Source organism: Petaurus breviceps, unplaced genomic scaffold (assembly GCF_028583685.1).
Source record: "Petaurus breviceps papuanus isolate PSGF00001 unplaced genomic scaffold, PetGlider_PUasm1.0 90823, whole genome shotgun sequence".
NCBI lineage: Eukaryota > Metazoa > Chordata > Mammalia > Diprotodontia > Petauridae > Petaurus > Petaurus breviceps.
In genome coordinates this window covers 3,165,678-3,189,304 of record NW_027187352.1, presented here as the reverse complement: position 1 = coordinate 3,189,304, position 23,627 = coordinate 3,165,678, and the positions used below count along the sequence as shown (strand labels likewise).

The 23,627-nt window shown below is 37.6% G+C and overlaps 1 protein-coding gene across 1 annotated transcript in view; it reads right to left on the bottom strand.

Annotated features, from left to right (window-relative positions):
• The window catches only part of PPME1 (protein phosphatase methylesterase 1), a 69,613-nt gene that overhangs the window by 20,698 nt on the left and 25,288 nt on the right, over positions 1 to 23,627 (bottom strand). The window contains exons 6-9 of the mRNA XM_069070834.1: positions 16,773 to 16,927; positions 16,255 to 16,345; positions 15,229 to 15,294; positions 6,676 to 6,799 (exon numbers count right to left, since the gene is read on the bottom strand). Of these exons, the coding sequence (XP_068926935.1) occupies positions 6,676 to 6,799; positions 15,229 to 15,294; positions 16,255 to 16,345; positions 16,773 to 16,927 (436 nt within the window). The remainder of the gene's footprint in view (positions 1 to 6,675; positions 6,800 to 15,228; positions 15,295 to 16,254; positions 16,346 to 16,772; positions 16,928 to 23,627) is intronic.

The following is a 23,627-nucleotide window of genomic DNA, read 5'->3' as shown; positions in this document are numbered from 1 at the left end:
GGGGGGGGGGGGGGGGGGGGGCGGTGCATACAGAGGGTACCGTAATGTAGTGTGTAGCGCAGGGGATCACCTTCACTACAGTAGCAATCTCAATAGGGCTTATTTTCGGGGAAGGGCTTATTTTAGAGGAATCTTACACAGTAAGGGGAGGGCTTATTTTCAGGATAGGTCTTATTATCGGGGAAATATATACTCCCTATATGATAGAAGAAACAGACCATTAGAGACAGACAATTGGGGAATGGCTGAACAAGTTGTGGTATATGCATGTTATGGAAGCACAGTTTTTCTCATTTAATTCTCTTGACAACCCTGGGAGGTAGGTCTCTTACCACTCCCATTTCACAGTTGAGGAAATCGAGGTAGACAAAGGTTAAGTGACTTACTCAGGGTCACAAAGCTAGTAAGTGTCTGAGGCCACATTTCTACTCAGTTCTTCCCGATTCTAGGCCCAGCATTCTGTGCACTATGGTATCACCTAGCTGCCTCAGGTGTAGTACTGGTCTTAGAGTCTGGAAGACCTGGGTTCAAATGCTGCCTTAGACAGTAGGTATGTGGCCCTGTACAAGTTACTTAAAGACTTTAACATTCAGTTTTCTCACCTTTAAAATGCAGACTAATCTAACACCTATAGCTCAGAGTTGTTATAAAGTCAATCTAGTTGGAGGCATTAGGAAGAGTTTCATGTCAGAGTACATCTTGAAGGAAGAGAGGGACTCTTATGAGGTAAAGATGAGAAGGGAGTGCATTTCAGGCCTGTGCAATAGTGAGTGAAAACAAGAGATGGTGTGACATGTGTGAGGAACAGGGAGAAGGCCAATTTGGCTAGAATGAAGAGAACTTCATCAAAACAATGGATTTAATTATTACTTCCATAAATATGACTCTTAAGAGTTATATATCTAGCACCATATACATATTATTAGGGGAATAAGAAATGCAGAAAACCATAATATACACAGACAAATGTATATTAAGGTGTTGTGTTTCATGAACAAAATACGTATGAGATCCAAAGATGGAGGTTGTTACTGACAAGTGGATTAAATTACACTTTGTCGGGAATGGTATGTGAATTGGGCTTTAAAGAATGGCTTGGAACTTAGTTGTGAAAAGTAGGAGGGAGGATAGTAGAGGCATAGTGAAGAACATGAGATGTCCTTAATTTCTCATTTTAAAAATCAGGATGAAATGATGGTAGACTTTTTAGGGACGATAAAGACATCTGGGGAGTAATAATGGAGAAGTCAGTTGATTTGAAAGTATTTGTGAATAAAGCAAAACCACCATGCTCAAGTCTTGTATATAAAAGATCACTTATGTTGACTTCAGAATGTCATGTGAGAGCTGTTTATCAGTGAACTACTTGCCATCTATATTGTTTCTGTTTAAATAAAATTAGAATTATCTGTCCATCACCAAATAGACCAAGATAATAAATACCAAAGGAAGAAGTATCTGAAAACTACTTGGAAAGGCTAAATAGGAGTTTAAAAAACTAAACAGAAAATGACATGCAGCTGGAGAGTAGACCATCAAGTTAATTAATCAATATGTATGTCTTAGACAGTCACTGAAAATGGACAAGTGCTGATTCCAGAATGAAGTAAGATTATACCAAAGGACCACATAATCATAGATTTAGATCAGGGAGCTATCAAGATTATCTAATTCTGGGGTAGCTAGGTGGCACAGTGAATAGAGCACTGACCCTGGAGTTAGGAGGACCTGAGTTCAAATGCAGACTCAAGACTTACTAGCTGTGTGACCTTGGGCAAGTCACTTAACCCCAATTGCCCTGCATTACCCCCTCCAGAAAGAAAAAAAAAAAGATTAATTCAAACTCTTCATTTTATGAGATGAGAAAACAGAGGCTCAGAGATCAAGCTAGGGATATTATACTGCTTATTGCCATAAAATGGCTATAGAGACATCCTTGAAGTCAGGAAGATCTGTATTTAATTATTACCTCTAACACATACTTGGTTGTGTAATTTTAGGTATATCATTTAATCTCAGTGCTTTAGGCAACACTCTGAGAAAAAAAGTCACAAAGCAACTGCCAATCTGCAATGGTAGATGGAGTTTTCTCACCAAGAGTTCCCAATACAATGATCTCTTAGTTGCCAAATCCAATGGCCTTTTCTCAATCCTCATTATCCTTGACCTCTCTACAGCCTTTGACACTGGTGATCACTCTTTTCTTTTTGGTACTCTCTTCTCTCTTGGTTTTCAGGATACCTCTCTCTGTGTATTCCTCCTATCTGACAGCTCCTTCTCTCTCTCCTTTTGCTAGATTCTTACCTAGATTATGCCGTCTAACCATAGGTGTCCCTCAGGGCTCTCTATCCTAGTCCCTCTTTTTCCCTCCCTCTATACTACCATATTTGGTGATCTTATCAGCTCCTATGGATTTAATTACCATCTCTATGCTAACAATTCTAAAATCTACCTATCCTGCCCTATCTTTCTGCTCATATCCAATCTCACATCTCCAACTACTTTCCAGACATCTAAAATTGGATGTCCAGTGGACATCTTGTCCAAAATGAAATATCATCTTTGCCCCTAAACCCATCTTCCCCTCCTCCACCTTCTCTATTACTTAAAGGAAAGCACCATTCTCCCGGTCCCTCAGGTTTCCAACCTAGGAGTCATCCTAGATTCTTCACTATCTTTTTCCCCACTACACAAAAGCTGTTGCCAAGACTTGTTAACGTCACTTTTATGACATCTCTTGAATGTGCCCCCTTCTCTCCTCTGACACTCTCTAGTACAGGCCCTCATCATCTCATGTCTTGATTACTACAAGTTTGCTGGTGGGGCTGGCTACCTCTAGTCTACCCTCACTCCAATACACCCTTCATTTAGCCACTAAAGTGACTGTCCTAAAGCAAAGGTCTGACCATGTCATTACTATACCCCCCCCCCGCCATCAATAAATTCCAATGGCATCCACTTGACACCAGGATCAAATAAAATGTTCTGTTTGGCATTCAAAGCCCCTTATTTTCAGGGGAGGGCTTATGTTGTCCTGCCTCAGCTCTCCTCCGCGGCACTGCTCTCAATGGCGCCAGCAAGCAAATCACTGGGAAGAACAGGATGACATGCTCACTGCTGCAGCTCTGATTGGATGCAGCTTGGAGCGCAGCGTGCGTTTCACGGGGGGGGGGACGGTGCGTACAGAGGATACCGTAGCGCAGCAGATCACCTTCACTACAGTAGCAATCTCAATAGGGCTTATTTTCAGGGGAGGGCTTATTTTAGAGGAATCTTACACAGTAAGGGGAGGGCTTATTTTCGGGATAGGTCTTATTATCGGGGAAACACGGTATGAGAAATGGCATAAAAAATATCAAGGTCGTATTTTAGGAAAAGGAGAGATAGGCCGCTTATGTAACAATAGTGAAACAGAATAGGCAGACATTACCAAACTCTACAACAAAAACTCAAGAGAATAAAACAACCAAAGGAACTATGTTGTATTGAGTGGATCCTTCAGAGAAGATTTACAGAAGGACTTGGATAAAAACTGCATAGATTAAGATAGGAAGGCTTTTGTTCTGTATTGAAATTCACATTGATAAAATCCTAAATCTATTCAATTTCTAATTTTTTTCTACCACTATACCAAGTGCTTTAGGGTAAGATATAGAGAAAGATATAGTTAACTTTAAAAAGTTAAAAATATGGCTGGGGGAACAAGACCCAAGCACCAGAGGCAGATAATCCAACAGAGTACACATGATGTGTTCATAAAGTAAGGAGAATCATTTTTGTGTAGAGTTAATGGAAATCAGTTTCCTCATAACTAACATAATACTGGGAGTCAATGTAAAACGGTAAAGAAAGTGCTGGAGTAGATGTCAAGGGACTTGGGTTTGAGTGATCAGACAACAACTAACTTTGTGGCCCAGGCCAAGTCAACTTCACTTTTTAGAGGCTGCACTTGCATTAAAATACCTCACAGGGTCACTGTGAAAAAAGTCACTGCAAAATTTAAGATGCTTTCTACAAATATGACTTATTATTCATAGTAATCCCTGAGATGTGGCCTGGCAACCACTAGCAGCAGTCATAGCTACTAAATACTCTCCCCTGAAGTCCCTGCCTCTGTCAAATGGTTCAATATCAGAAACTGATGATTTTATCAATGGAAATACCATTACAGAAGAGGCATGATCATCTGCTGTCACTGTACCCTAAGGTCCACATGACCTTTCTGTATGATTTGCAGCTAAAACTATCCATATCTGTTGTCTCCCCCATTAGAATATGAGTTCTTTGAGTGGGGACCGTCCTACTTCTCTGTTTGTGTCCCAGTGTTTAGTACCTTGCTTTGCACAAAGTAAGAACTTTGCAAATTTTTTAAAAAGTAATTCATTTCCTACTCAGGGTACAGTGAAAAACACACTGAGTTTAGATTCACCAAGCCTGGGACAACCTCTCTTTTCTTTTCTGTCCATTAGGGATAAAAAATATCTGTGCAACTTCATTGGGTGAATATGTGATGAAACTGCTTTGTAAACTTAAAAAAGCAGTACTGAAATGAGAATTATTGTTACTAAGTGCTTTATAGATGCACATTTTATAATCAATCTGGTGCTCAGAATGGAAAGATCAATATGAATGTAAGCACAGCAAGAATCATTTATGGACTGGGCTTTGAAGTATAAGTGGGATTTGGCTAGATAAAGAAGAGAAGGGAGGGAACTGTTGATGGGGAGGAGAACGTGAACAGATGGAGAGAGGCAGGGATGAGTAAAAGGAATAGCCAGGGGATCAGTAGAGGGTTTATATTTGGGCAGTCATATATTTCCAGTGTTTGACAATCCTTTAATTTTGCAAAGTACAGATCCTCTCTAAGGTGCTCATGTTTCAATGCAAATTCTCCTCTGAAGGGTGAATAACTAATGATGGTGTGGCAGAGAGGAAAGATTTCTGATGGAAAAAGAGATTCGGTTTCTAATGTCACCTCTGACATGTAAGGTGCGTGACCTTGTGCAAACTACTTCACCTCTCTGAGTCTTGGGCTCCTTATGTGTAATGGAAGTATGATAATACCTGTAGCAAAGTGGTTATGAGAATCAAGTGAAATAATACGTGTAAAATTCTACATAAATATCCCTTATTATTGTGCTTGTCCTTCGTTCTCTAAAAGGACCATGACATCAGGAAATGATGACATGACTTGCAGTTGACTTGAATTTCAATGAGGGAGGACTGTGCAAGATCACCAGTCTTACTCTCTCCTCCAGAGCCATGTGGGTCTAGGCGCTTGATATTCATCAGGACGAGTGGAGATGATCCAGGATGCATGGGAGACCCTGGCAGGCAGGAAGAATGGTAGTCTTACCTCTGAAACATAATAATGGCTGTGGGAGGAACTTAGTGCCCTAGGTAACTCTCTGACTATTAGCGGCAGAGGAGGTACCAATCTACATTGTTATAAAGTTTCCTCGCTGGGAATTGTTATATCAATGAAATTATAAGTTCAGTCCAAAAAAATTAGTATTAATCCAATTATATATAGGAAGAAAAGGTGCATCAATCTCTAACTCATATCTAAGCTTGTGAATATGATGGCCTTTCTTAGCTTTTCCACTTTTTTACTTCTAAGCAGCAGTGAACATAGTTGACTCTGCCTCCCTCCTGCATAGTCTGTATTCCTTAGATTTTCTCCTATTTGTCCTCCTCAATCTCTTTTACTAAATCATCACCCATCTTCCTTTCCCCCACCAAGCATTGGTTTCCCAAGGCTCTTTTTCCAGAGCCCTTGTCTCTTCTCTCTATATATTCTTTCCTGGTAATTTCATAAGCTCCTATGGATTCTCTCTATACAGATGACTTCCAGTTCTCTAGACAGCCCAAGTTTCTCTTCTCAACTCCAATCTTATATTATCAAATACCTGTCAAACACTTGCAAATGGATGTCCCATAGGGATCTCAAACTCAACATGTTCTAAACAAAACTCATACACTTCCCCTCAAAATCTACCCTTCTATCAGACTTTCCCATTTCTGACAAAAATACTACCTTCCTTCCAGTCACCCAGGTTTACAACCTTGGAGTAATACTGGGTTCTTTCCTTATCTTCATCCCTCATATCCAATCAGCTGCCAAGTCACATTACCTCTATCTTCCTATCTCTCATATCAGTCTCCTTTTTTCTACTATCAAGGCCCTTATCTCTGCCCTTCTACCTGGACTCACTGCTTCCAGTCTCTCTCTTCTCCAATCTGTCCTCCACAAAACTCTCAAAATAATATCTCTAAAGTACTGCTGTACTATTTGACCATGTCACTCTGCTGCTCAAGGAACCTTTGGTGTCTACCTGTTGCCACTAGGATAAAATAAAACTCCCCAGCTTTTAGAGTCTGCCACAATCTGGCTATAACCAACCTTTCTAGGAAATAAAAAGTTTTAGCTCTTTGTTCTACTTGCTATCCCCTAACTTAGTATTCCATCTCTCATATTTGTGCTTTTGCATAATCTGTCCTCTATGCCTGGAATGCAGCCCCTCTTTTTATGACTTTAGGTAAATCATGGCACAATTTTGAACCTGTTTCCTCATATGTAAAATGGAAGTAATAATCTTCTTCATGAGTGTTACTTCACATGAGTGTTATGAGATAATGAAAGCAAAACAATATATAAATGTAAACAATTATTACCTCAGTATCATCCTCCTTCTTTCTTTTATTAACAGATTCACTTCCTTCTTCATCCTCCTCTTCTTCCTCTATGATCCCTTCCACCATAGTTTTAGAGACTTCAGGACTTAGAGTACCTTCACACCTAAGTTTTTTTTAAAAAGGTGGTAAGTTAAATGCAAATAATTAACTTGTTATTTCCAAAGTATTCAATTTTTAAAAATGTTTTAATTAAAAATATTGGCTATGCTTTACAATACTATAAGAAGAAAGAAGAAAAGAAAAACAGTTATAGATAAAGAAAAAATAAATGGAACCTTTCAAAGACCAGCACTTTGACATGAATATGTGCTGGATTTTTTCTTATTCCTTAGTATAATGGAGATGTGTTTTAGAAATGAAAATAAATGGATTTAGGAAAGGGTGAAGTGACAGACTATGGAAATGAAAAGACCGGCACTTTGAGTGAGACCTTGGCTCAAATCCTATCACCAATGCTTATTAACTATGAGACTATGGCTAACTCATATCCTTTTCTCTCTCTTGTGGAAAGGCAAAAGTTCTCCATAATTTGTGCTTCTCAAAAGGGCAGCTAATAAAAGACAACCCCTTATTTTCAAGGAATGCTTGTGATATATGTGGAACTCTCTAAAAAAAAGGAAGGTACCATGGGAACACTGGTATTCCTATTATTATCAATAATAAGGACTTAGAAATGGCTTCCTGTCATAAAGACAGAAAGAAAATAGATTCTTTAGACAGGAGAAAATCAGGGCAGGAAGGTGCAAGGACTCAAGGGGAATAAAGCAAAAGCCTAATTCAAAGAAGCAAATTGTGGCTAATTCACACTAAGTGACTAATACAACATTTTAACAACTAGTACAACATGGGTTTTCAGAGCCCATTTTTGGACTCACTAGGTTGAAGAGGAAGAATGGAAAACATAACATAAAGTAGAGCATAGTGAACTGGGGTCACTGAAAGAAGCAACTGAGTCTCTGTTCTTTTTTATTATTATTACATCTATTTCAATCAGCAAAAATCTACCTTATTACCTCCCTACCCAACCTACCCTCCCTTCCACCCCCAACACTGATAACAGAAGTAAAACAAAACCTCTTACAATCCTCTATAGTCAACTAAAACAAATTTCCACATTGGCCAGATGTAAAAATCTTTGTCTCATTTTACACTCTAAGTCATATCAGGAGGCTATAGTGCTCTGGAATCATGGTTAGTCATTATGCTGATAAGTTTCTAATCTTTCACAGATGTTTACTTTTACCATACTGTTGTAATTGTAGAAATTGTTGTTCTGGTTTTGTCCTTTTCACTCTGTATTAGTTCATATAAATCTTCTCAGGTTTTTCTGAAACCATTCCCTTCATCGTCTTTTTTTAATAGCACAAGAGTATTCCATCACATTTATATACCATAACTTACTCAGTCTTTCAACAATTTATGGGCACGACCCCTAGATTCCAATTCTTTGTTATGTCAAAAAGTTATATTTTTGTACATCCTTAGAATTTGTTTTTGCTTAGGATTACTCCCTCCCTCTAAAATCCTCTTCCCTCTTTTCCCCTTTCCTTATTTCCCTGTTGGGTGAAATGTATTTCTATACCCCATGTGTGTATATGTATATATTCTTTCTTCTTTTATGTAGTACGGACGAGTAAGGTTCCACCGTCAGCCACTACCCCACCTCTTCCTCCTCATTTGTAAAGATGTTTACTTGTGCACCCTGATTATGTGAGATCATTTTCCCTTACCTTTCTTTCTTTCTCCCCTCTTCCAATATATTCCTCTTCCCCTCTTTTTTCCAACCTTTACTTAAGATCATTAAGACACAAGAGAACCACTCCCAAGCCTTATCTAATTGGACTCTGTCTATGGCTCTCAATAGTAGGACTCAGAAGGGACCACATGCATCATCTCCCCATATTTGAATGTAAGCAGCTTATCCTTATTTAGTAATTAATCGTTGTTCATTCATGCTTACCTTTTTATGTTTTTCTTCAGTACTGTGTTTGAACTTCAAAGTTTCTATGCAACTCAGCGTTTTTTATTTGGAATGCTTAGAGGTCTTCTATTTCAAAAAAGGTCCATTTTTTCCTCCTACACCATTAGATTCTGTTTTGGTGGGTAAGTTATTCATGGTTATAAGCCCATTTCTTTTGCCTTCTGGAATATCCTATTCCAATTTCTCCACTCCTTTTTAGTGGTGACTGCTAAATTGTGTGTGAACCTGATTGTGGCTCCTCAGCACTTGGAATTTTTTTTTCTTTCTGGTTGCTTCCTGGGAGTTTACATTTTGAGGTTCCTTTCAGGACATGATTGGTGAATCTTTTCTATTGCAACCTTGCCCTCTGGTTCCAAGAAGTTTTCTTTTAAGATTTTATGAAATAGGACATCTAGGTTCTTTTGTCATGGTGTTCAGATAGTCCATTGATTCTTAATTATTTTCTCCTTGATTTGTTTTCCTGATCAGTTGTCTTTGCTATGATATACCTTATATTTTCAGTCTTTTGATTTTAATTTTTCATTTGCCTCACAGAGCTACTGGCTTCTATTTGGACCATTTTAAATTTCAGAAAGCTAGTTGCTTGGGCAAGATTTTGTACCTTGTGTGCCAAGCTGTTAATTCTCTTTACAATTCTTGCCTTTATTTCTAGGTTATATGACCAACAAAATATAGGACTAAATCTTTTTTGCTGATCCCTACAACCTCGCATACCTCTCCAAAATAGATACTATGCACTAAAAATAAAAGCCAACTCCAGTCATCTCCATGGTCCATGACACCCGTGGAAAAAGAAAAGTTGACAGTTGCTTCCCCCCTCCAAACAAACAACATGCACTGAAACAACTACCCTGAGCTCATTCAGCAACCTAACAGGGAAAACATTAACAAAAGAAGGAAATATGCCATCCAGATGTAAAATTAGTTCAGACATCTAAGAATACATACTGCAAAACAAAAGAAGATGTTCCAACCCGTGATAAGAAAGCAGACCCTGGGGAATTTGAAAACATGCAACCACTTCTTACTGATCCTGAGTAGTTCACAAAAGAAATAAGAATTATGACAGCAGAATTTGTAGCCTACATAGCAAAAGAAATAGTAGGCAGAACAGAAAAATTAGAATTTTGAAATGGGAAGTCTCATAAAAAAAACAACAGTGAGAACAACAGACTGAGAATATAAATATACAGAAGTGAAAGACAATCTAGAAGAAAAGCAAAAAATAAAATAACACTAAAAGAAAATATGCTCACTATTCAAATAAAACATACTAATCTTGAAGATATGATGTGTAGAGACAATCTAAGGAGCAGATGTCTTCAAGAACACAACAAAATTAAAAACATGAACTCGATATAGAGTTGCAAGGTGATATAAAATGCAAGAAATAAACAAGAGAATTGCCCAGAACTTTTGAACATAGAAAATGAAGTACCAGGGCAGCTAGGTGGTGCAGTGAATAGAACACTGACCTTGGAGTCAGAAGGACTTTAGTTCAAATCTGGCCTCAGACACTTAACACTTACTAGTTGTGTGACCTTGGGCAAGTCACTTAACCCCAATTGCCCTACCTCCCCCCTCCAAAAAAAAAGAAAATGAAATACCAATTGAAAGAATTTATAGATCACCTCCAGAAAAAATCCAATTCTTTCTTCTGTAACTTTCACTTCTTTTTTAATTTTTTCCTTAGTGCTCTCATTCCATTTTTTAAACATCTCAAAACTTTTTTTTTCAACTCTTGTTTCATCTCTTCCAGGAATTCTAGTTCTTGTGCCTAAGATGTGGTTTTCTCTGAGACTTTGTTTATGGTTGTTCTGGTGTCACTCTCCTCTTCTAGGTTTGTGTCTTGAGCTTTCTGGCTACCACAGTCGTTCTTTACGGTGGCATGAATTTTTTGTTTGTTCATTCTTCCCATCTACTTCCAGACTTTGGATTTGATGTGAGGGCTGGGCTCTGTCCACTTCTGGAGTGAAGATCTGGGATGGGTCCTGTTGATGCTTTCTTGGGGTGGTGAGTGCTGTGTTTTTCAGACAGGGTAGGAACCTGCAAGCTTTCAGTACTCTCAAAGAGGTCTGATCCAGGGCAATGTCTGATTGCTGCTCCCCATTCTGAGCTCCACAAGTTCCTGACCTGGGTTTTGGTCTGAGCAACAGCAACTGCTACTAATAAATATAATTGTAAATATAATACAACATAGATAACCTATCAAGCCAGCTGGAAAGATCTATTCTTTCAGAGTGATGGAATTTTAGGTAGTCTGGGATGCCTCTGGTCTGGGATTTCTTCCATAGTTATTCCTCAGCAAGCTGGAACTGAGAACCCACTCTGCTCCTAGTGTCTTGAGACACATCATTGCAGCTGTTGCTGGCTTCTGAACTTCCTCCTTTTGTGGTATTTTTACCCAGAGTCGACCTACCTGGACATCACGGCCCCTCTAACCCCACACCCAAATTCCCTTTCTCAATCTGTCCTGGATCTGAGACCCAGAACTGTTTTTTTGGTGACAAACATGCCAGCTGGCACCCGTCCCTGATACAGTGTCCCAGCAGAGATTTGGTGATGCTCCTTCATGGTCTGGGATGTCTTCTTGCCTTGGTGCTTAGCCTTTCCTTAGGTGCTGGAGTAATCCTGGCCCAACCTGTTCCCAATGTCTACAGACTTCCTATGCTTAGTTTTCTTGTATAGACGACTCAATGTAACTTTTTCTGGATTTTCCCATTAGGATTCAGTCTGGTGAATTTTCTAGATCTGTATAGAGAAATCTTTTGGAGGGGAGAGTTTGATTGTACTGCTTCTTACAACTCCATCATCTTGGTTCTGCTCTCTCCCCCTCTCCCAGCTCTGCTCTTTTTGAAGTTTATATTATCTCCCACAGGTGGTAGGTAGGGCAACACACACATTGTAGAAAGACCTGGAATACCAGCTTGTTAAGATAAAAATATGAGGATTCAGTTCTGTTTACTGTTGTCTGTCTGGGTTAGTTTCTGCTGACATGTACAGAAGCAATATGATACAGTGCAGGGACCTAAAACTCAAGGCCTACAGGCAAAATGGGCAGCAATCCAGATTAAAATGTGACAGGGGAAACATTTAACGAAATTTTTAAAATATATAATACAACATAGAGAATGTTAATTTGTGGTTTTTCTCAGTCAAAGATTCATTTCTATTTGAGTTTGATACCAGTTGATATAGTAGAATGACTACTATATTTAGCAATGGAAGTCCTGGGATCAAGTTCCAGTTCTACTACTTAGTTCTGTTGGAAAGCTACTTCACCTTTCTGTGTTTGTTTACTCATCTGTAAGATTAGCATAATGATTCTTAAACTACCTAAGTCATGGAGTTGTTCTGAGGAAAGTATTTTGTATGCTGTGAAGTGCTCCAGAAATGGGAACTATTACCATAACTATAAAGTTTAAGTTTATGTTACAGTTGCTTTTTGTTTTGGCCCAGATTCCTGATTTCATTGGTACAGCGAACTCTTGGTAAAGAAAATCTCTCTACCAGTATAGATCAACAAGTAACTGTTGTACAACTAGCTGCAGTTCTCTGAGCCACTGAAGAGGTGAAATGATTTGTCAGTATGTGTCAGAGGCAGAACTCTACTAGAGTATTTGGTTCTCCTGTCTCCAAAGTTATTTCAACATTCTACACCAAACTACCTCCCTACAACATTGCAGAAAAAAACAAAAGTCAATGTAAGAAAAATATTCACTAATGAACTAACCACTTGTAAAATTAATCCCCACTCAAACATCCCTCCTGGTTAACGATATTATCTATTCTGTCCCACTCTGCCAATATCTTTACAAGCCTATCTTTGGTTTTCAAGGTGGCACTTCAAAAAGGAATAATTTTAATATTAAATAATTAAGAATTAAAAAAAAACTGAAGTCCAAAAGTATTTTTGTGACAATGACTCCTTTTTATCATGCTGCAAGAAAGGCAGATATGAAGTCATGGTGAGTTGTCATACGATCTGGGAGAAATTATGCCAAAAACATTAAAATGGTTTATTCTTTGTTCATTCTAAGAATTAGCATATAATTATCAACCTAAATTCTATAAAAAATTAAAATAAATTCACTTTCATACCTTTTATTTTCATTTTTTAAGATAAAGTCTCAATGGAAGCTTTTCAACTATGATACTGATTCTGTTTTAAATGGATTCATTTTAAGTGCTCTTTTCTCATTGCCACTTATCCCTGGAGAAAGAAGACCTCCCATACTATATCTGACGTAAACTATTATCATCATCATGTCAGCACAGCATGTTAGCACCATACAAGGTCATTGCCTTCCTTTCCAACCATACCATCACCCCAAATTCTTTTCCTGACAAAGGACTTTCATATGAAGATAAACTAAGAAATTTGGAGCTCTCAAAAGAAAGTCTGTAAAGATGAAAATGGCTGCAAGGAGATAGGATCCAAGTCTACAAAATGATGAAGGTCATAGATATGGTGAACATAGGCTCACGCACCAAATCTAGGATCCTAGAACCATTGCAGCAGAAACAAAGCAGAATCATGGTATTTAAAACTAGAAGGGATCTTTGAGATCATCTAGTTCAACTCCTTAATTTTAGAGAGAGGAGGAAACTCATTTACCCAAGGTAGTTTTAGCATAAATTAAAGGAGACTCTATTTATACATGGATAAACATTTAGCACTGTTCATCCAGAGACTATGTAAGAAAATAACTGGGTCCAAGAAGGATTTGGATAAAGTATTAAGTACACAGGCTAAATCCACAATCCCTAAAGAATGTTGCTAAAACACATCCCTAAAATGCAAGACTGTCTCAGCAAGCAGTCACCAGGCTCATTCATCAACTGTATATTGTTAACATCTTCAGAGACAAAATATGAAATGAAGCATAGGTACTGAGCAGTGTGTTACAGAAGAATAAAGCAGTCAAAAAATGTGCTCCCTAATCTGCTGTTTAGAAAGCAGTTAACTCGGGAGGCTAGGTGGCACAGTGAATACAGCACTAGCCCTGGAGTCAGGAGGACCTGAGTTCAAATCCTGCCTCAGACACTTAACAACAACAACAACAAAAAACCAACTAGCCATGTGACCTTGGGCAAGTCACTTAACCCCAAATGCCCTACCAAAAAAAAAGAAAACAGTTAACTCTTCTGCCCATGTGTAAGTCTTCCAATTAATACACATGAAGTAATTATTATTTTTTTCTATAAAAATATATAGGCAGAGGAAGTAGACTTGTAATTTTGATACTATTGGGAGCTCCTGATAAGGAATAATTTCTACCAATACAGATTGGCACCTTTTCTGTAAGTCTTAGAGAGTTGTCTAGAGCAGATAGAAAAATGACTTGTCCAGGGTCATACGACCAGTATGAGTCAGAGGAAGGACTTGAAAAAAGGTTTTCTTGGTTCCAAGGCCAGCTCTCTATCCACTACGCCATACTGCCTGTTATAAAAATGTAATGTTATTTAAATAATAGTATAAGTATTACACATTAATTCTTTATATCTACATATTAGAATTAAGAAAGCACTTATGTAAATTCCAGAATACCAATGAAGAATCCACATGTTAATTCCTCCTGACAAAGAAATGATGGACTTAAGATGGCGAAAAAGACATATATTTTTAGATATGGCCAATGTGGGAATTTGTTTTGCATGTCTATGCATATCTGTTATTGAGATTTCCCCCCCTCCCCCGTTTTTTAGGAGGCAGAGTTGGAAGAAGAAAGCTTAAGGAGGGAGGGAAGAAGGAAGGATGGGTCACTGAAGTATTTTTTAAAATACACATAAGAGAAGTAAGGTCAAAAGGGGATCATAGACAAGCATTAAAACTTTAAAAATTATGTATGAAATTTATTATACAAAGTGTCCCAAAAATCTTAGTGCGGTTTAAAGCTATTAAAACCATATATACTATACATTATTTATACATACACCCCTTAATATTTAAGTATAAATCATTAACCTTTCTGATTGCTTTTCACCACTATTTCAGTCACATTAGAACTCAAAGCAACTAGGCAGTGAAAAAACTGGTATTTATATTGTGCTTTAAAATTGACAAATGCCTTTTGCATACATAATCTCATCTGATCCTCAAAATAATCCTATTGGGTTAATATTATAGGTAGCATTGTCACTATTTTATAGAAGAGGAGACTTAGATACAGTGATTAAGCGCAGTCACACAGCTAGTATCCAAGGATGAAGAACATTAGTCAAACCAGGATGATCAAACCTAGATAACTTTGACTTCAAGTTCAGTGTCTACCTACCATATCACACTATACTATTAATAACCCCATTTTAGATTAGAAAAGGGTTCAAGTTACCACAGCAAGTGATAGAGCAAGGTCTGGAGCTCAGGTCCTTTAAAAATTATATCCTCTCTATTCCATCACTGTCATTTTAGCTGGTAGTGTGTTTACTCCTACAACAGTTTAAATCTTTGAGCTTTCGTTTAGTTTAAAACTGAGAAGGAAAAAGGATAGTTGGTAGACACCCTAACATAGTTTCAGCATCTAACTGTCAGAAAAAACAAGACCTACTGTTTGACTTGGCCAACCATTGAAACTCGAGCAGATTCCAGATTCCGTATTTGGCCACTCTTCACACTAGAAAGAGAAGAGGAGAGAAAATGTTATTCAGCAGTTTACTTTGTCACTTAGTCTGAATGAGATTTGCTTCCCTTGTAGTTAGGACTGGGTGTGGATATGCATATCTGTGTGTAAAAGACAAAAAAAAGTGAAAAATATGACTAGTCTTCACAATATGAATATTATCTCAGATAGGAAGTTTTTAAAAGGTACAGAGAATTTCCTAGTTTAGTATTTGGATGTTTAGTATTATGGAACCAACACAGCAAAACATGAACCCACTTTGAATGATGACTGCTACATGCCTCTATTTCCATGATTTGAATTTAAAGAGTAATCATACTGGCTACTGGCCACGAATAACATCCAGGGAACCAGCAGAATGGAGAAGCATTGTCATGTCCCTCTGTACCCTCAAGAATTGAAACACAGTTCACCAATCTAGACTGGAAATAATATAGTGTTTGAAAGAATTGAAGTGGTTTCACTTTTGGTATTATTTTGGTTTTTACATTAACATTCCCCATTGCCAACAATTCATTTCCCTAAAATACATCTACAGGCATGTACACATGTATGTCTACCATACTCAACCATACTAAGTCCTGCTAGTGTGACTCCAGAATTAACAACCTTCAAGTCTATATGTTTTCCTAAGCTGCTTTGCCCTACTTTTTTCCTACTTTCTTTTTCCTTCTTTCAGAGCTGGATCTAGTGTTTATTTTGTCTTCTTCTTTATATGGATTTGTAAAGCATAAATATTCCATATATGCTATATACATGTCCATGCATGCACACACATGTGTATGCATACACATACACATGTAAATATATACCTGTGTGTGTACACACATATTGGATGGCCGTATTATTTGTGGGATGAGTTTAATGGCTATGAGGGACAATCTAAAGAGGTTGATGAGAAGGAATGTTCTTATACAGGTGGGATTCTTAATGGAAACTCAAGCTGGCAGTTACCTCCATTCTATAGCATTCTCCAGGGAACTGAAGGTTTTAGGGCGACCTCGTAAGAAATTCTGCATGCTATTTAGAGCATCCATCGCTGTACCTAGACATCAAACCAAAATAATAACAGGCATTCTGAGGCATTGGTAAGTAACTAATAATAAGTAACTCAGTTAAATAACATCCTAAAGCACTGATAACAACTAACTCACTTAATCCTATGAATGGAAGCAAACTTTCTGGAAAAACAATTGCTCTGACAGGTCTGTGGAAAGTCCCTGGGTTTCACATATGTTTTTGGTAGGATAATAAGTACTTACATTTATACAGTGATTCAATGTTTGCAAAGCCATTTACTCACAACAACCTTGTAAAATAGGTAGTACAAATATTATCTTCATTTTATAAAAAAAGAAAATTGAGGAAAACACATAGTAAATGACCAATATCAACACATTAAAATAGGCCCAACTACACTGACTCTCTAACTTCATATGTGTGAAAGGCCTATGTGCAACTTTACAACTTACCTTCAACAACATCGATCATACAGAGACCCAGTAAACTTGGCACCAAATTAGATGCTGCTGTATGGACTGCAATGGCACCTCCCATGCTGTGGCCAATTAGCATGATAGGAGGAGGAAGATCTCCATACATAGCTTCAACAACATTCCCTACATCCCTGACAAAAAGAAAAATAAGTATTCAAAGAACAAAGGAAACTGGGAAGAATTCTCTTAAGAAATAATGTTAACTTCTTTCCCCCTACTTCCCTCCTATTTAATCTATGATAATAGAAGTTCTACTTTCTAGAAATAACTATGAAGCTCTATTGACCTGTCCTGGATACTTACCTTTATATAAACTGCCTACATGAGATTGAGGAGCAGCATGGGATTTAAGAATTTTGGTTTGAATCTCTTTTTAATTCATAAACTCCAAAAATCTATTAAATGCTTACAGTATAGAGAACATATAAGTACATAAGAGAGGTACAAAGTGTTAATATGAGGTCTGACTCGGGACATAGGAGGCAAAGTTGGGAGAAGACTATTAACTCTGAATTTTAGCAAGTCACCTGGTCTCAATATAACATGATGAAATGGACTAGAATCAGAGGTGGGGAAACTGCGGCCTTGAAGCCACATATGGCCTTCTAGGTCCTCAAATGTGCAGTCCTTTGACTAAATACAAACTTCACAGAACAAATCTCCTTAATAAAAGGTCTCTTTCCATTATAACATTTAGTAATACTATCCAAATCTAAATCCAAATCAATCAGTAAGTAGTTATTAAAGTTATTAAAAGACAGGCAAGTCCTTTGATGGGGATATAAAAATAGTCCCTGACCTGAAGCTTACAGACTACTGGAGGAAAATCAAAAGTAATACCAAAAGCTTACAACTCTAAAGTGTTATAAGATCTACAAAGTACTTTCTTCATAACAACCCTATGAAATAGGTTGTGCAAGTATTCTTGTTCTCATTTTCTATACAAAGGGAAACTTCAGGCTGTGAGAGGTTAAGTGGCTCTCTCATGGTCACATACATGTCTGAAAAGAGTCATCTGGGCCTATGTCTCCTGACTCCAAATTAAGTACTTTTTTTTTTTTTTACTATTCCACAATGCTCTTCCATGTGTTTCTGTGGGGTAACATAACAACCCAGCTAAGTAGTCCCTTCAGAAAGATACTTTTTCTAATGAAAGAGTACTATGTTTATAGTACAATAACTGTATAGGGGTTAGAACAAACATTGGAGTGCAAACCTGAAGAACTAGGTTTTGGATATAATCACAGAATTTGAGGGTTCAAATCTCAGCGGCTATCAAGTCCCAACTCATACAAAAAAGGAATCTCTATTATAACATATCCAGCAGTTCAATCTCTAAGAACCTCTTAAGAAGAAAACTAACACCTTCTGAGGGCATCCTCTCCACTTCTGGACAGCTCAAACTGTGAAGACCTTTTTCCTGTCATCAAATTGCCTTTTTGCAACATCTACTCATTGCTCCTGGTCTGTTTTCTGCAGCCAGATGGTACAAATGTGGGTCCTTCTCCACATGACAGCCCTTCAAAGACCTGGAGAGAGTTGTTATGTTCCTTTGGGCAAAACATGCCTGGTTGCTTGAATTTTCAAAGAACATGGACTTAGGCTCCCTCATCCCCTTGGCTGCCTTCCTATGGATACTCTTTGGCTTATGTCTTTCATTAAAATATGGTGCCCACAGCTGAATACAGTACTCCAGGTGGTCTTTCAAGGGCATATTACAATGAACCAGAGCTTCCATGTTCCTGGAAACCTCTTAACACAGTCTAAGACTAAATGAGCTTTTCTAGATGCTATATAACACTGCTAACACCTACTGAGCTTCCAGAAACCCTCAGAAGAAATTGTCTCCTTCATTTCATACTAATGAAACTGATGAAGCTGACTTTTCTATACCCAAATGTAAGACTTTTACATTCATCCCTACTGAACTTCAATTTTTTTTTTCTTTTTGGAGAGGGGAGGGCAGGGCAATTAGGATTAAGTGACTTGCTCAAGGTCACAGGCTAGTAGAGGCCAGACTTGAACTCAGGTCCTCCTGACTCCAGGGATGGTGCTCTATTCACTGTGCCACCTAGCTGCCCCTAAACTTCAATTTATTAAACTCAGGCCAGTGCTTTTAGCCTGTCAAGATCCTTTTGGATTCCAACTCTTGTCATTCATTGTATTAACAGTCCCTCCTAACTTTGTGTCATCTTTAAATTTTCCAAGTATGCAATTTGTACTTTTATCTAGGTCAGTGTTAAAGATGTTAAAACATCCCAGGGCCAAGCAGAGATCCCTGCGGTACTGTACTAGAGACCATTGGACATTTTGACATTGAATCACCAATAGCTACTCTTCAGATATGGCCATTCAGTTCTGAATTCATTTTATTATATTATTGTCTAATTCATATTTCCCATCTTCTCCACAAGATCAACATGAGAAACCATCACAAGTTTTGTTAAAATCTAGGTAAACTATATCCAACACCCCCACCTTCCACCCCTGACAACTGCTAGTTTAGAAAGACTTTCAGAAAAGAAAATGAGGTGGCTCTTTGTAAAGACCACTTCCTCTTTCTAGATGTGTGTCACTTATCTCTTTAATGATTCATTCTAGAATTGCATAAGAATTAAAGTCAAGATCCTTGACCTATAGTTGGCAGACTGCATTGTCTTCCCTTTTTTTGAAAACTGGAACATTTGCCCTTTTTCAATCTAGTGGCACCTCTCTTTTTTTCCATGATTTTTAAAAAATCACTAACAATGCCACCATGTCCATCATTTCTTTCAGGACCTGAAAATGTAATTCACTTAGGCTGGGTGACTTGAATTCATCAAGTGCAGTTAGGTCTCACTATCTCCTCACTTATCTTGGAGGTATATTAACTCCATAGTAGTAATTTGTATTATGTTATTTCCAGTGAAAAAGTCATTCCTCTGCACAGAAGAAAATAAGGTAAGAACTGAATAGTTTTGACTTCTCTCTGTTCTCTCAGTTATCATAGCCCCATCTATTATAATGAAAGGTCTTGCCCCCTTCTATGACTCTCCTTCACTTCCCCATAGGGACAGAGATGAACTGGGCCTTTTCTTTCATTAGAAGAAAGAAATCTTGGGTCAGGAAACTCCCTTCATCACTTCAAGCCAGCCCCTGCTCAGTAACTTCAAGTGTTCTTGTTTGGGGGCCAGTTCTTAGTCGATAATGCCAGGCTGATTCCCAGTGTGATTTAAAAACAACAAACCCAAACAACCCCACACTTTTTAGTAGTCCTTCCCTTCCCTTGCCAGGCTCAGCTCACAGTGAGCTTTTGTATTTTTCACACTATTCTTGCAGGCTATGCCATGCTCTTATATTCATATTCTGTTACCTAGAGTTTTGCTTCCATTTGATATACATTTCTTTTTTACATCCAAGTTGGTTGTCAAATTCCCTGTGCATCTACACTGGCCTCTTCATTTTTTCCATTCTTTCTCCTTAGTGGAATTATTAAGCAAATTTTCAAAACACACTGAAACTCTATTGATGTTTGTACTCAGTGTAGAAGTGGGTTCTCATTCATTGTGATTCTTTGCCATATATTTTAATATATCTCCTGAATAAGTTCTACCCAAATTGCTTGATACTTTCTTTTTTATATTTCATGGACACTCAAAAAAACCTTTAGATTGTCAGTCATTCCTCACTTTCACTATTTGACTAGCCCACTCTCATTTCCAGTTATTCACATTACTGATGATACAGTTTATGCCACTTCTTACAAGCAGATTATTTTTAACAAGATCCCCATAAGCATTTTCATTGCCTTGCACTTCCACACACTGGTAATAAATCCTGTATTGTCTGTTAGCGTGTATTCTATTGTCATGAATTATGATCTAAGGGTCTTGGCTTTATTCAACTTTTCACATTTTTATGTTGTCTTCCCAAACAGACTATAGATCCAGAGCTAAGACCATGTCATATATATATATATATATATATATATATATATATACACACACACACACACCAAGTTTATAAAGGTCCTTTCTAAAATATAGTGACCCAAACTGACAATACACCAGATGCAGTTAGTCTAAAGGACAGCAGCACTGTCCAGCTCCCTTTTTCTAGATATTATGTCTACTAATGCAACCTAGGATTGCCTTAGCTTCTGGGTTACCATGTCACACTACTGACACATAGTAAGTCTGCAGTTTACTAAAATGCTCGTGATTCCAAAGGAAAAAAACCTGTAGATTTGAAGGGTGCTTTTTGCTGCCTGTAACTGCTTTTCACCCTCCTCATCTAGTATAATTGTACTCAGAGAACATGTAGTTCTGACTGAACAGCAGCTTAAAATGATCTTCCAAATAAGTAGTAAAGGTCAAAATAGAACAGGGCTGAAATATATGTAATATTTGTATAATATTACACCAAAGTTTTCATATATAGTATCATTAGATCCTTTCCTCCAGTATACCTCTGATGCTTTATTGATGGAGATGAATATGGTCACAAGCTTTAAAAGGTCCTACCCAAGTTGAAGAAGCATTGAATATGGGGTCAGGTGGCAGACAATGTCTATTAACTTAGGATCAATCTAGTTTATACACATCAAAAGATTGACCACTAAATAGTAACTTATTTTGTTTATAATAACTAATAAAATAATCTCTACTAAGGTGTGGAGGAGGCTATGGTCTATGCCTATGGAATGAATAACCACACATCCTAAAAAGTATAAGTAGGGGCTGTTATCACTGAAGGAGTAATAGTAACAATACATTTCTTTGGTGTTCACAGTTTTCAGAACACTTTACTCACAGCTATGTGGTGAAGTAAGAAATACAAATATCATTATCTCCATATTGCAAATGAAAAAATGGAAGTTCAGAGAAGATAAATGCTTTGGCTAGAACTGTACCACTAGTAAGAACCACAGGTAGATTCAAACCCAGATTTTCTGATTTAAAATTTCAGGACTCTACAACATCATTTTGTCTCCACAACCTATTGTGGCTGCAAATTTATGCCTTATTTATGCCTAATCCTGTCTATAGCTTGTTTGTACATAACTATTTACTTGTTGTCTCCCCTGCTAGAATGTAAGTTCATTGCAGGCAGGGACTATCTTATGCCTCTTTTTTGTATTCCCAGTGTTTGGCACATAGTAGATGCTTAATAAACTTTTACTGAATGAATGACCACAGCTGAATAAAATACAATTTTGGCAGATGGTTCTCAGTAACACAAACATGGGCTTTGAGGAGAGTCCAACTTTTCTTTAAGTCAAAACGTCTGGAACACTAGGAGCTAAGACTCTAGATGACTGGGAGCAGAATGCACTTCAAGTACCATGTGAAGAGCAGTAGGAAGAGTCCTAGACCTGATATGTAACACATTCATTATTTACTCTGCATTTGGAAGACAGTATTGAGGTCCTCCGAGAATTTGCTCTGAGACTTCTCTGAGGGCTTATCTGATCTGGATTATCAGGGAAGCCTATTGTAAATAGGTCTTTAGTCCTCTGGCACATCCAACTTTTCAAGCATGGCTTTTTTCATCTCTAGAAAAATTCAAGTTGTATTTATCTCCATCAATAGGAGAAAATGTATGGTATTTGTAAAAGCTAGGACTAAATCTAGGCTATAAGATTTTTAAAGCTCTTAATTGATATTACCACTCTAGGCACACCAAGAAGTTGAGTGATTCTTACTTAGTACTTAGCATGGTGCCTGGCACTTAATAAATGTTTGCTGATTGACTGATTCTCTTTGCAGACTTTATAGCAAAGTGAGATCAAAAGCAGAAAAAAAAAGCACAGGAAGTATCTCCATTTTGCACTATTAGCAAACTTTAATTTCAACTCGATTCAACAAATACTGAAACAAGCAAAGTTACATACAGTACCTGTATACAATGTTATATTTAATTTTTTGTGTATTCATGATATAATTTATATAAGATATATATATTTTTGTATATATGTCATCAATTAACCAATCAACAAGTATTTATCAAGTACCTCCTATGTGCCAGGCACTATGTTAGGCACTAGGAGCACAAACACAATGAATAAAATAATCTCTACTTGCAAGAAGTTTAAGTATATGAAGAATAAATACAAATAAATACAAAATAATTGACAATAGGATAGTTTCAGAGGAAGAACACTAGTAGGTGAGGGGAATCAGGAGAGGCTTCATGTAGAATTATGGAGCTTATGTTTCATCTTGAAGAAAGGGATTCTCTGAGGCAGAGGTGAGGGAATACATTCTAGGCATGGGAGATGGACAATGGAAAGGCTTGCAGATGAGAGATGGAATGTCATGTGTGAGGAACAAAAGAAGGGGCAGTTTGACTTAATTTCAGTGGAAGAGAGGAATTAATATTCAATCAAGATGGAAAAATAGGTTGAAATGAGGTTGTAAGAGGTTTTAAAAGATAAACAGATGATTTTGTATTTTATTCTAGATGCATTAAAAAGCCCCTGAAATTGACTGACTACAGAAGTGACAAGGTCAGATCTGTACTTAAGGAAATTTACTTTGTCAGCAACATGTAAAACAGAATGGAGTAGGGAGAAGCTTGAGACAGAGGAGGAAATTCACTTTGTCAGCAACATGTAAAACAGAATGGAGTGGGGAAAAGCTTGAGACAGAGGAATTATTAGGAGGTGTTAAAATTACCTAGGCAAGATGGTAATGACGGCTTTAAATAAGGTGGTGGTTGTGTGAATAGAGTAAGGGTCAGATGTGAGAGATGTTATAGAGGTAGAAAATGAAAGATCTGGGTACTGAGTAGAAGTGTAGGGTGAGGGAGAGGTGAGAAGTCTAGAATAATGCTAAGGTTATGAACAAGAGC